General features: G+C 41.4%; 1 protein-coding gene across 1 annotated transcript in view; it reads right to left on the reverse strand.

Moving 5' to 3' along the window:
* Nucleotides 1-14,009, reverse strand: part of plxna4 (plexin A4) — a 259,674-nt gene that overhangs the window by 80,544 nt on the left and 165,121 nt on the right. The window contains exon 5 of the mRNA XM_056424726.1: nt 12,226-12,326. Within this exon, the coding sequence (XP_056280701.1) occupies nt 12,226-12,326 (101 nt within the window). The remainder of the gene's footprint in view (nt 1-12,225; nt 12,327-14,009) is intronic.

Below are 14,009 nucleotides of genomic sequence, written 5' to 3' on the forward strand. Positions count from 1 at the left end.
GGAATATATATAAAATTCCAGGCTTGATGCCTTGTGGTTGAAACCAGTCCAGTATCAGTGGTGCACAGGCTGTAAGCCTCAGGGGAGCGTAGAGAGAAAGAATAAACTAAAGAGCGGGTGCAGATGTATCTGGCCATGTGAGACTTCAGGTGTAATGCATATCTAATGGGAGGCCCAGAGAAGGTCAAACAGGCCGGGAAATGAAAGCTATTAAATTCTCCCGATACCAAAGTCCAGCAATCCTAAACTCTATCAAATGCTCATGTCAGCGGAGGACACACACATGTGAAAATACACACACAAACACACACACAAACATACACCCACACACACGCTTACACGCTTATGTGTCTGCTACTCTGAAGTAGCAGACACATAAGTGCTCAACAGGTATATACATGTATGTTTCGAGTAAAATGTCATACGTGGTTGCGTAATGGCGAAAAAGATAAAACTAAAACGTTCCTGTAGTGGAGTTACAAGACGTTTTAAAAGTATTTGTTGTATACTACACAGCTGGGTTTATGCCTCGACAGTGTTGCTTGTGGTAAATCAATGCACAACAAAAAGGCACTCTGTAGTGCAACTAAAACACAATTACCATTCTACCTATGCATCACCAGACACTGTATAGAATCATATACATATTAATAGCCTGAGGGTGTGTGTTACTCGGCCAGAGATTCAGTCAAATCACACACATATACATTCAGCCTGGCTACATTTCTCACTCCTACAGTACATGTGACCACAGTGGAACACACGCACACACACACACAAACACACACACACACACACACACACACACACAGAGTCTGTGTGCCTCCTTATGCTATCATTAAGAGAGGTGACCCATAGAGCAGAAATACGCATGGAGGGGCCGGTGGGAGAGTCATTACCTGGTCCACTGGCCATGACCCTGTTACAAACACACACACACACACACACACACACACACACACACACACACACACACACACACACACACACACACACACACAATGAAATGAAAACACACTGCATCGCTCATGAGCCCATACCCAAAAACATAGAAATTGCAAAGTGGCTGCCCTCAAGTAGAAATCTCTGAGCCATCCCTTTTACGTACAACAAATGCAAAAACACCGGCTAAGCGGAAAATTACACCGCTGCTGAGAGTTTGCAAGTACAGAGCTATATTAGATCAATTATTTTAACACACACACACACATGCATATATCTATATCTAAATATATATGTGCATATACATACATAAATATAGACACATATATATACATATGAATATAAATATATATACAGGACTGTCTCAGAAAATTAGAATATTGTGATAAAGTTCTTTATTTTCTGTAATGCAATTAAAAAAACAAAAATGTCATGCATTCTGGATTCATTACAAATCAACTGAAATATTGCAAGCCTTTTATTCTTTTAATATTGCTGATTATGGCTTACAGCTTAAGAAAACTCTAAAATCCTATCTCATAAAATTTTAATATTTCCTCAGACCAAGTAAAAAAAAAGATTTATAACAGCTGAGTGTTTGTCAAGGCTCAGGAAACCCTTGCAGGTGTTTCGAGTTCATTAGACAATTCAAGTGATTTGTTTAATACCCTACTAGTATACTTTTTCATGATATTCTAATATTTAGAGATAGGATATTTGAGTTTTCTTAAGCTGTAAGCCACCCCCATCTCCATAGACGGAGTTGCAGTAGAGAGGGTCAGCAGCTTCAAGTTCCTCGGCGTGCACATCTCCGAGGACCTCACATGGACCACGCACACCACTCACGTGGTGAAAAGGGCCCAACAACGCCTGTATTTCCTTAGGCGACTGAGGAAATTCAACATGGCCCCCCGCATCCTCAGAACATTCTACACCAGTACCATCGAGAGTGTTCTGACAGGTTGCATCACCGTCTGGTACGGGAACTGCACCGCCCTGGAGCGTAGGGCACTACAGAGGGTGGTGCGGTCGGCACAGTACATCGTTGGAGGTGAGCTTCCCTCCATCCTGGACATATACACCAAGCGGTGCGTGGCCAGGGCCAAACGGATGATGAAAGACAATAACCACCCGGGCCACAAACTGTTCACCCTTCTACCGTCAGGCAGGCGATACCGCAGTATCAAGTGCCGCACAAACAGACTGAGGGACAGCTTCTTCAGTCAGGCCATCAGGCTGCTGAACAAGGACTGAGACCCTCATTAACACTACACACCAGAACATATTCTGTGAATATCTATGGCCATGGTGTATATTTTATTACATTGTTTATATATATATATATTGTATATATATATTGTATGTATATACATATATATATATATTGTCTCAAAAAAGTGTATATTTTATTACATTGTTTTATATATATATATTGTCATGATGTATATTCTATTACATTGTTTTATATACATATATTGTTAATACTTTCTTCTTTTTTTTGTGGATATTGTATAGTTTATTCTCATTCTTATTCTTTTTTTAGTCTGCTACTGCTGTCGGGTGTTTTGCACATAAGAATTTCACAAACCGATTATACTTGTATAAAAGGGGATGTGACAATAAAAACTTGAAACTTGAAACTTGAAATAATCAGCAATAAATCAGAATAAAAGGCTTGCAATATTTCAGTTGATTTGTAATGAATCCAGAATGCATGACATTTTTGTTTTTTTAATTGCATTACAGAAAATAAAGAACTTCATCACAATATTCTAATTTTCTGAGACAGTCCTGTATATATACATACATACATGCATATATATATATATATATATATACACATACATACATACATCCTATATTACTGTCTAACACACAATCGCATTCGATTAGAGGATGATGGGCAGAATCAATCTGGCCCTGTGGGTAAACAAGTAACAGCTGTTTCTCTCTGCCATGGATTTTGGACCTCTCACGACCCAAGACCCAATTCTAGCAGCTGTCAAAAGCAGTCGCACCAACTTCCTCCATCTCTCTCACACTCACCCACCCACACACACACACACACACACACACAAACACAAATAAAACAACCCCCCGGCAGAGCTATCTGACAGTGGGGTGGTGTAGCAGACACTAGGCTGTTTATCGAGCATATGTGCCACTGCTGGCCCTGAAGATGCCATTAGGCCTCGTTCTCTATTAAACAACTGTATTTGTAAGGCAATTATTGAGACAAAAGAGGGCAGAAAGGGCAGTCATTACAGTTTTTCCATCATTCAGCTAAGTCCACTATTGCTGGTTAATTTGACAACTTAATTACGGATGAATACTTATATCCTTTAAAATAAATGGCCTTTTATCGGCCATTCTTCGGATTTAAAGATGACACAATTGAACAAATGTGACGTTGAGAGCAATCTGAGTCCCATCGGCCGTCAGTCTGATGACGGCGAAGCTTCTGGGGTCAAGGGACTATATTTCTGGGTGGAGCCAAATGATATCCAGGTCAAGAATTTGCTTTCCGCGCACTGGTCATTGTTTGCAGACCAATTAGCTACTTGAGATAAGAGAATGGAGTATAAGTTGAGAGACGACGTGTACGACCAGAATGTTCACAAGTCAGTCAGTTAACAAGCCGATTGGAAACCGATAACAACATGAATCCGCGTCAGCCATTGAGGGATTGCAGATCGGGCGATGCCTTCTGCCAATTTTGCTTTCCTTATGGACCGTTTACCGGCACTTAACCAAAGCTCGCTTGAGCCTGACTGGTCAATACCACTTGGAACGATAAACAGAAACCAGAATGCCAAAATCTTGTCCCGCTACCTCCAGATTCTACATGTGAATGCAGGATGTAACAGCAAATACTGGAGCGTCTCCAAACCTCTCATATATCCCTGTGCATTTCTTGTGATATCAATACCCAAGCTGACCTCATATTAAACAAAGGCCAACACGGTCACAAGGGAAAACAACAGTGGATCATTGCACTGCATCCGCAGTATTTACAGAAATATGTGTGAATTAACATCCTCTGCGTGATGCTTTCATCGTGGCTCCTGAGGGACACGGTGCAGGGCACTGGAGGGCTGCCTTTCAATGGAGGTCTCAAAAGTGCACTTGGCCTTTTATCTTCCATATATGTGTTATGATCTCGAATGTGTGCAGCTTGAGACGGCAGCATATTATACGATTGATCCAGGCAATCAATATGTAGCTTGTGGAGTTACGGTGTGTTTACTTACTGCGCCATTTTTCAATGGTAGAGAATCAGCCGATTTTAATGCGCGGTACTGATGGGAGTCTGACCTCATTCAATGCATGTAATCACACAAAGAAAGAGATACAGTGCATTCTCTCACTGAGACGACCCTACAGAATGCTCACAAAAAGCTTTCGCAACGCTACGTTTCATGAGTAAATTCACCTTAATGGATTGGTAATGACATTACATTGTCTTGGCATGCGTGTGTAATCTCTGTGACAATGCAATCTGATATTAATATTGAACAATCAGTGGGGATTACTGTCGATATAACATGGTGATTATATTCCAACTATGCCGCTGTTGCCATAGCGCCAGCTACGTGAGGTGACCTGGACGAGTACACGCTCCCAGAGGTGCTGTCTGTCATAGTCAAGATGAACCCTATGTGTGTGTGTGTGTGTGTGTTTACCCTCATTCCTTCAAGTAGAGTACCAGTTCCGAGGGTTTAATGTATGCTCTTCACTGGAAGATTTCTCATCCCCACGCTCTCCTGTGGATTTATGTAACCTCCCTCTTCCTCTCGTCCCACTCACCCCCCTCATCGAATACATCTCCATACATCTCCACTGCCTTTGACTGTCAAGCCATCTCCCAGTCATCCGCTCTGTCTCATGTCAGTACCTGTGTGTGTGTTCATGCTCTGCCAGAGAGAGAGAGAGAGAGAGACACCTTCCCCATCGTGAGTGTGTGTGTCCATTTCTAAAGTGTCTGTTTCCCTGTGTGTGCGGTAGGGTGGCAAAAGGTGACAGTGAGCAATGGTCCAGACTTAAAGGTGTGTGTGTGCAGCAGCTGTGTATGTACTTGAGCATGTGTGTTGGGGCCAGGTAGATTGGTGTGTGTGTGTGTGTGTGTGTGAGAGTGTTTCTTCACACTATGATGGTGACAGTTGAGAGGAAACTGGGGGGTGCAACCCTTCGTTCCATCCTGATGCCCCTGTCACTTCTTGACCTTGTTCCCTTCCCTCAACCCCCCTTAGCATGCAGCAAGAGGTGGAGGCAGGAGGTAAGGGGGGGGGGGACCAGTCACCCATACTCAGGGGATGGCCATCCTCCCCTGGGCACAGGCATCAGTGCCACGAATGCAAGGATCTCAAGATCAAATAAACAACTTTGAATCCATTTAACTTTCAGAGTTGACCAAGTAATGTTCAGCAGTGTTTCAGACCAAATCAGTTCCTCCACTTGGAAATATTGGGCTGCCCAGTGTATTGTCAGAGTTGCATCTAATTTCAATCTAAGTTCAAAAATAAAGTCTATAATAAATAAATGAACCTTTAGATGTTATTTTTGACATGTTATTTCCAGATTGTCCTTTGATATGAGCTCACAGCCAAATGTGTTGAAGAGCTGCTCTGATGACAGATCTCACTCGAACACTAACATCAGGGGGAAGACGTTCTTTTGGTGTAAACAATTCTTTCCATGCCCGCAATGTGATCCGCAGCACTAACTACTATCTCCAGGGAGTCGAGTGGTCGCCACAACCAAACGCGAGTCCTCGGTAGCATGTTAATTGAGGCGCTGCAGTTCAATTAGCACGAGTGTGGCATACCACATGAGCACACCGAGGAAACAGATGACTGTGAACACAGCGACAGGTAGCAGCGGTGCAGAATTAATATGAGAGAGAGAGAGAAAACATACAGTGGATCTGCCAATTAGCTTCTCCCTTTTCTCTTCTCTGAAAAGGTTATTCGTTTGACGTCCTGGGAAAACAAGGGATTCAGAAGACAAGAAGCTTTGCAGCATGACTTGCAAATTTCACCAGTCATTTTGCGTGTTTACTCTCCAAACTTGTTTTGGTATCATCCTCATAAGCTTTCACGAGCGATTATCGAGACTTGACTTGTGCTAGTCTGGAGTACGAGTTCAGTTAACCCTCCTGTTACCTTCAAATATACAAACATCTTTTACCCTTTTTGACCCCAGCAATTTAAACCTCCAGAAAATGATTAGAATTAATATTGTTTCCCAAGTTTAAGTGTGAGGTACTTTATGTTTGTTTGTTGACTACCTAAATAGCCCTTTAAATAAATAAAAAAGTTGATATTTCTTATATGTTTGACATAGTGAAAAACCGCCTGGGGTCAAATTGACCGATGCGTACAAGTTGTGTTCAGGACATTGAAAACATATCATCATGTGAATTTTATGTTTTCCCAGTTGTCCCCAATAAATTAGGAAAAGTCATCAAATATGAAGCAAAAGAAATAATGTTAATCATTTTTTTAGAGACGTTAAACATTGAATGGTGTCAAATTGACCCCAAAGGTAACAGGAGGGTTAAATGTTTCTCTTGTTATCTTCTCTGTTCCAGAGTGTACACTCCAACGATTAATGTAAAATGTGACTGCACAGGCCATCATCGGGATTCAAACTCACAACTCGTTTCAGTATGCAGTGGTTGTCTGGGTCCAACTCGGTATATCACAGTTTACCTCAGGAGGTTTACTACTGATTGCAAAGATAGACCTTCTCTAACGACTGGGAAAAGGCATTTGCGTGTGGCCAGTGGCTCTGGTGACTTTACAGTCCCCATTCTACTTCAGGAAGAAGGGATCGATGTTCACGAGTGCTTGGAGGAAGAAAGTAAAGGAGCAGGCAGGAGGAGGACAGTCATACTGTTTATTGGCAAACATGCCTCTGAATGCACGTAAACTGGGATCTGACACAAACACACAGCTTGCATGTGCGTGTGCACCTAATCACACATTGGAACTGATGATACATTCACATATATATGTAAAAAAAGAGGGTATGAGGGGAAAAAAAGAAAATGAAAAAAGTGTGACGGAGAAAGCAGTCGCAGAGATGGAGATACACTACCGTTCAAAAGTTTGGGGTCACCCAGACAATTTTGTGTCTTCCATGAAAAATCACACTTTTATTTATCAAATGAATATAAAATGTAGTCAAGACATTGACAAGGTTAGAAATAATGATTAATATTTGAAGTATTAATTTTGTTCTACAAACTTCAAGCTCAAAGGAAGGCCAGTTGTATAGCTTATATCACCAGCATAACTGTTTTCAGCTGTGCTAGCATAATTGCACAAGGGTTTTCTAATCAGACATTAGTCTTCTAAGGCGATTAGCAAACACAATGTACCATTAGAACACTGGAGTGATAGTTGATGGAAATGGGCCTCTATACACCTCTGGAGATATTTCATTAGAAACCAGACACTTCCACCTTGAATATTAATTTACCACATTAACAATGTATAGTGTGTATTTTTGATTCATTTAATGTTATCTTTATTGAAAGAACAGTGCTTTTCTTTGAAAAATAAAGACATTTCTAAGTGACCCCAAACTTTTGAACGGTAGTGTATGTCAAAACCATTATGAATGTGAGGATATTGCTACATTAGCACCGATATCACAGAGTAATGCGAGGTATTCTCAACATTCACGTCAAATATGATGACGTTCCTTTTGACAATGCTACTTCTCTAAATATGGTTTCCAATCTGTCTGGCTGTCACGCATGGCGGGCACGCTGACAGCTTAGTTAACCACTTACAGCGGACAGCTGACAGACTGGCATGAGGGGAGGCAACACATCAGACACCTAGCTGTAACATTGATGCCATATATTGGCCCGCTGAAGAAGTGTGGATGGATAAGATGCAGAAAAGGGAAGATGCCACGTCAGACCAGTGGCATACTGTAAAATACAGTAAGACACAAAATGCCAGCATTTTGCTGAAAGGGACTTGTGTCAATCATAGAATATTGACTTAAAGGTGGATTTAGCATAATGTTCAAGACTTTTGTCCTATACTCCACAAGTAGGATGTTTTAATGGAATATGCATGAGTAAAATGTTGTATTGTGTTCGTATACATTTTGTTTAAATGCTTGGGTACAGAATAGGTAATGCACATGCATACCATAAGCATGCAGAGTTTCATTGTGGGCTCAAAAAATGTATCAGGGGCATAAAGGATGAATACTAGCGTATGTCTATAGATGAAGACATTTGCCTTTCTAAATGGATAGTCGGTGTATGTCAAGGACAATGGCTGCTATCAGAGACACACGCACGCACACTCGCCCACACACACACACACACACACACACACACACACACACACACACACACACACACACACACACACACACACACACACACACACACACACACACACAGACACAGACCCACACACAGACACACACACTCCTGTTGATTTCTTTCCCTGTACTATTGATTGCCTTTCTCCTCTTCCCCTTGGTGTTCTCTCTAACAGCTCCTCTCACCGATCTATCGAGTAAATAAAGGCAATGCTGATAGGGGAAGAGAGACAGAGAGTGTGTGTGTGAGAGAGAAAGAGAGAGAGAGAGAGAGAGACAGAAAGACAGAGAGACAGAAAGAGAGAAAGCGCTTGCAATTCTGGTTGCCAGGGAGGTGATTTCAAGGTTGATTGGGAACAACAAACTATCTGGAAGGACATTTGAAGATGAACTGCATGCTCTCCTTCCACTCAGCAGCCCTTCATCCATATAAGTGTGGGAGAGTGTGAATTCTTAGAGTTCCTTTTGCTTATACGTTATTAAAGATGCATTGTTTAAGCCTTTGGTCTGCAAGCAGTATACTAGGCACAGTGCCTCTTTTCACATGTGTACTCTTTGTCAGAATATCTTTAACCTCAGTCAGGTCAGGAACATGCTTTTCACAAGATAGCATTGTACTGAACAGGAACACAACTATTCTGCATTACAATTCGCAAAACATCCATCTGTTGTCCCTTTCCTCTACAACCCTGCATACTGACCCTGTGGGCCTCCAGCATCACAATGCTGTCATTCACTTATGGATGTTCTTTCATTGGTTGTCCCCTTTGGTTACATTCTGTGATGTCAGGTTAATCAATTAGAGCAAGAACTGAGACTCCTGTGCGGCCACAGAGCCGGGCGCAAGCATGAGAGGATTTTATGTTGGTCTATTATGAAGCTTTGCTGGAGAAAACATGAAAATATTCAGAATTCAGTCAGCAAGAGCCGATTCTTGGAAGGTGTACAAGTCCTTGTTGTTGTTCTGGTATTCAATGGTTTCCACTTGAGAGGCTCCGATGTCCATAAACTGAGTAAAAACTTTAATGTGCAGCAATCCAGCCGAGATTTAGCTCCAACTGACACAGCAGTTAGTTTTTATACTTGTTATACTGCTTTCAGTGGTTTATGTTCATGATATGTCACTTCTTGGAGCAATATAAATGAAAATGTTATTCTGGCAGACAGAGACTAAGGGGCACAGGATTTGTATTTCTACCCTCTGAATATCAAATAGATCAACTCAAACTTGACATTGTTGCATTTGTTATGGCTGAGATGCCTGGAGAGAAGGATTTTGGGTCAAGTGTGTGTTTGTGTGTATGAGTGTGTCAGACCTCCTCACCAAGGACAGACTTAATGCATTAAGTCACAGTCACACTATCTACATTACAATGTGACACTTCTTTTATTCATTATTTATTTATTTATTATATTTTCAGTTTCTTAAGTCTATTTTCATTTAAAAAAGTGTATTATTATTATTATTATTAGTAGTAGTAGTAGTGGTATTATTACTAGGAAGAGGGCATGAGGATATATATATATATATACATATACATACAGTATATATATATAAATATATATATATATATACATATACATATATATATATATATATATATACAGGACTGTCTCAGAAAATTAGAATATTGTGATGAAGTTCTTTATTTTCTGTAATGCAATTAAAAAAACAAAAATGTCATGCATTCTGGATTCATTACAAATCAACTGAAATATTGCAAGCCTTTTATTCTGATTTATTGCTGATTATGGCTTACAGCTTAAGAAAACTCAAATATCCTATCTCTAAATATTAGAATATCATGAAAAGTATACTAGTAGGGTATTAAACAAATCACTTGAATTGTCTAATTAACTCGAAACACCTGCAAGGGTTTCCTGAGCCTTGACAAACACTCAGCTGTTATAAATCTTTTTTTTTACTTGGTCTGAGGAAATATTAAAATTTTATGAGATAGGATTTTAGAGTTTTCTTAAGCTGTAAGCCATAATCAGCAATATAAAAAAAAAAAAAAGGCTTGCAATATTTCAGTTGATTTGTAATGAATCCAGAATGCATGACATTTTTGTTTTTTTAATTGCATTACAGAAAATAAAGAACTTTATCACAATATTCTAATTTTCTGAGACAGTCCTGTATATACATAGTCCTGTCTGGTCTGTGGTCGAGACGGTGCTCAGAGAGCTTGAGTTACACCAAGAACTCACAAGTTGGGGGATGGAGAGTGATAAGGAGGAGGGACTTTGGGAAAGTTAAACCTGTGGCCAATCTCCCTTTCTGTCCTTGTGATGGTCAAACACATAGACACCTGAGATACGCTAAAGTGGCCTTTTGGTTATTTTCTCTCTGTCTGGGTACTATTCTCGTTTTGGCAATGTGACACTAATTTGCCAGCAAGCAAGGTGTATGTGCCGCCCTTGTGTGCATGTGAGTGAAGGAACGGGTGAGCTGAGCTGAGCCGATTCTATCAGGCTAAGTGTGACAGGCCAATCTGTGGCCACCCATTTGCTCTGACACACACATGGACCATCTTCTCACACACTTAAGATTTGATTTAAATTGCAAACATGATCGAAGTGGCACACATCTGCATGGTGGCTGCTCACTGATAGCCCGAAATGAGTTGTTTACATTGATCCTGCTCCTTTTTCTTCGGCAATTCATTTTTAAATTAAATGATCTGCTGGAATACACCAAATGGTTGATTTATGTTTGGTTCAGTATGGAGTGTTTCGAGAAGGGCTTCAATATAAAAAATCGTGATGCAATGAAAATCTGGACTGAAGCATTACGCACTAATGCATTGCTGCATGTTTGTATATATAAATATATATATATATATATATATATATATATGTGTGTGTGTGTGTGTGTGTGTGTGAGTGACTCTTCCTCTAACCTCTGGTTGGTGACCCATAACCCATGAGAGTGTTACTTCTGTCTGCTAATGCACTTTCTACCCTGGAGACCTCGAACACATTCATCCTCCATTTCTCCTTCCTTCACTTGGCTGGACACAATCTCTTTTTCTCACTCAGACCATTTTAAGATCTGTGAATTCATCATATTTCACTCCTCTTTCACAGCTCTTATCTCTTCGAAGTTTGCATTCGGGATGACCACCTTCATATCTTTCTTTTTGTCTTTCTCCGGATTAACTGGTCTATTCTCTACCTCTCTCAACTCTATTTGTCACTTCCTTCTTCTGTCCATCGTCCTTCCTCCCTTTCTGTGTTTCGCCATGTTTCACTGCCCTCGTCATGTCTCCTCAGTGCCAGCAAGGCTGAAGGTGCTAAATGTACTCAGTCTCTTTCTCACACACACACACATGTGTGTGTGTGTCTATGTGTGTGCACCTGTATGTGAATGTGAAAGACAGACAGGAAGCTCAATAGTCAGGTAAACAAAAACTAATTCAACAGTTTGCAGACCATTTACAATAACATAAGCTATATCACTCTCCTCGTGTCAACTACGGAAGTTTGGAGTGGTGCCCGTGAGAGCCCTGGCAGTGCCCGCCAGTGTCTGTGATCTCACCAGGCTCTGGTGTCAGGGCTGGTAAACAATGCCAGAGGGTAGGTCTGGTAATGGATCTAAGGGGGAAGCTGGCACAAGGCCGAGCCCCAGGAAAGCAATCCGAGACTTGGCCTGGAATGACTAGAGGAGTCCCTGAATGCTCAAGGGCTGCAAGGGATGGAGGGCTGGGCATGGGCCCAGGCACCATGGAGGTAGGGGAGGCTAACAACGCAAACACAGCACCCCCCAGTCTGTCTGTGTAATATATGTGAGTCTCTGGCAATGAATAGGGAAGTGAGAAAACAGTGAAGAGTTAAAAGGAAGACAAAAACACACAGAAGCGTGTGAGTTTATGTATTTGTGTGTGTGTGTGTGTGTGTGTGGGCATCTGTGCTAGCTATGGTAACACTCACATGTTGTGCAGGACACACCAGCCACAGTGGGGATCACCAGATCCGAGACATTGGGTGCAGGTTGAGTACTGGTCACACTCCTCCACCGGCATCCTCGACAGCTGCAGAGAAACAAACAAGGACGATTAAATATGTTGTCGAGTCATTCACAGTTTACATTTTGTATGAATGAAAAAAGTCAAAATAAACTCTAACAATATGAATAGGGGACAGACAGCGAATGTGAAACAGAAAATATTTTGTTTAAGCTGCAGGGTATAAGTAGAGGTGATGGGAGGAATTTACAAATGCTAATAATATATCCACATGGTTGCTTCAGAGTGACCGAGAAATAAAGGATGAATCTATGACAATGAATGAAAGAGGCACCAAAATAATAATGTTCATTAAATAGCCAATTTACGATACCCTCCTCAGGTTAGACGAGCATCATGTAATTATATTCCATGTACACGAGTAACACAAAACCTCCAAAAGAGAGAGAAAATAAAAGTGTGGAGGGAGTTTGAAGCATGCGATAACCAGCTTCCTTACAAGTGCTCCAGTACTTCAGAGCAGAACCTGTACAGTCAGATAGCCTTTGGTTAAAGACATGCATAGGTGGAAAGATGAACCGGGATAGTTTCACCCTTTCCTGAAAAGGCATATCTGCATTGCTGCTTGCATCCTGAATGACACAGACTAAAACAACACTATTACTAGAATGGGCACTCGGTAGAGCGCATACCTTCGCATATCACAAGATTGGGCATTGAATTATGAACATTTTGGCATTAGTTGCATGCCAATTGGATAAAAATTGACCGCGCTATGGTAAAAAGAAGATTTTGACCTTTTCATGACCTTGACCTTGACCTTTGACCAGATCGATCCCAAAATCTAATCAAATGGTCCCCGGATAATGACCAATCATGCCACCAAATTTCATGCGATTCGGTTTAATACTTTTTGAGTTATGCGAGTAACACATATACAAATAAATAAATAAATAAATACACGGCGATCAAAACATAACCTTTCGCATTTTCAATGCGAAGGTAACTAGTGATGATTAAGATAGCTAGACATAGTCTAATAGAGTACGTTGCAGATGTGATGGCGGGTGCAAAAAAAAACACAAAAAGAAACAACAAACAAAACTTAAATGGAAAGTGATTATATAGGCACTCATTTTCATGATAATTCAAGATTCAAGATTCAAGATTCAAGATGTTTTATTTGTCACATACACACACAGGGTGTGCAGTGGCAATGCTCAGCAGGAATGCAAGGCAACAAGTACACACTATTTACAATAAAAACAACACAATATTTACAGTGTGTGTGTGTGTGTGTGTGTGTGTGTGTGTGTGTGTGTGTGCCTAAGAGGGCAGTGTGGGTGGGGGTCCTGTGAGGTCGGAGTGACAGTCCTGATGGCCTGAGGAAAGAAACTCCGTCTCAGTCTCTCTGTTCTTGCAGCGTGACTACGGAGGCGCCTGCCTGACCGCAGCAGCTGAAACAGTCTTCCATCCCTTCCCACCGGCTCCATATGGAGCACCTGGCCCCTCGGGAGAGCGGGCCATCTATTGTGATACATAGCCCTGCCAATTCAAACTGCCGCTGACTGGCAGTGATTGGCATGGGCCTCGAGTGGCCGAGAGCGAGGGGCAAAGCTGAGGTAGAGCTCAGCCGTCCCGTGCCCTTGTCACCATGGTAACAGCGCAACGCAATAATAGGTGTTGCTGGCACTTTTGATTAATGAGCCGTCATCGGCGGACGACCGCTGTCACTCACGCTGCTCACCG

This window comes from Pseudoliparis swirei, chromosome 10 (genome assembly GCF_029220125.1).
Source record: "Pseudoliparis swirei isolate HS2019 ecotype Mariana Trench chromosome 10, NWPU_hadal_v1, whole genome shotgun sequence".
NCBI lineage: Eukaryota > Metazoa > Chordata > Actinopteri > Perciformes > Liparidae > Pseudoliparis > Pseudoliparis swirei.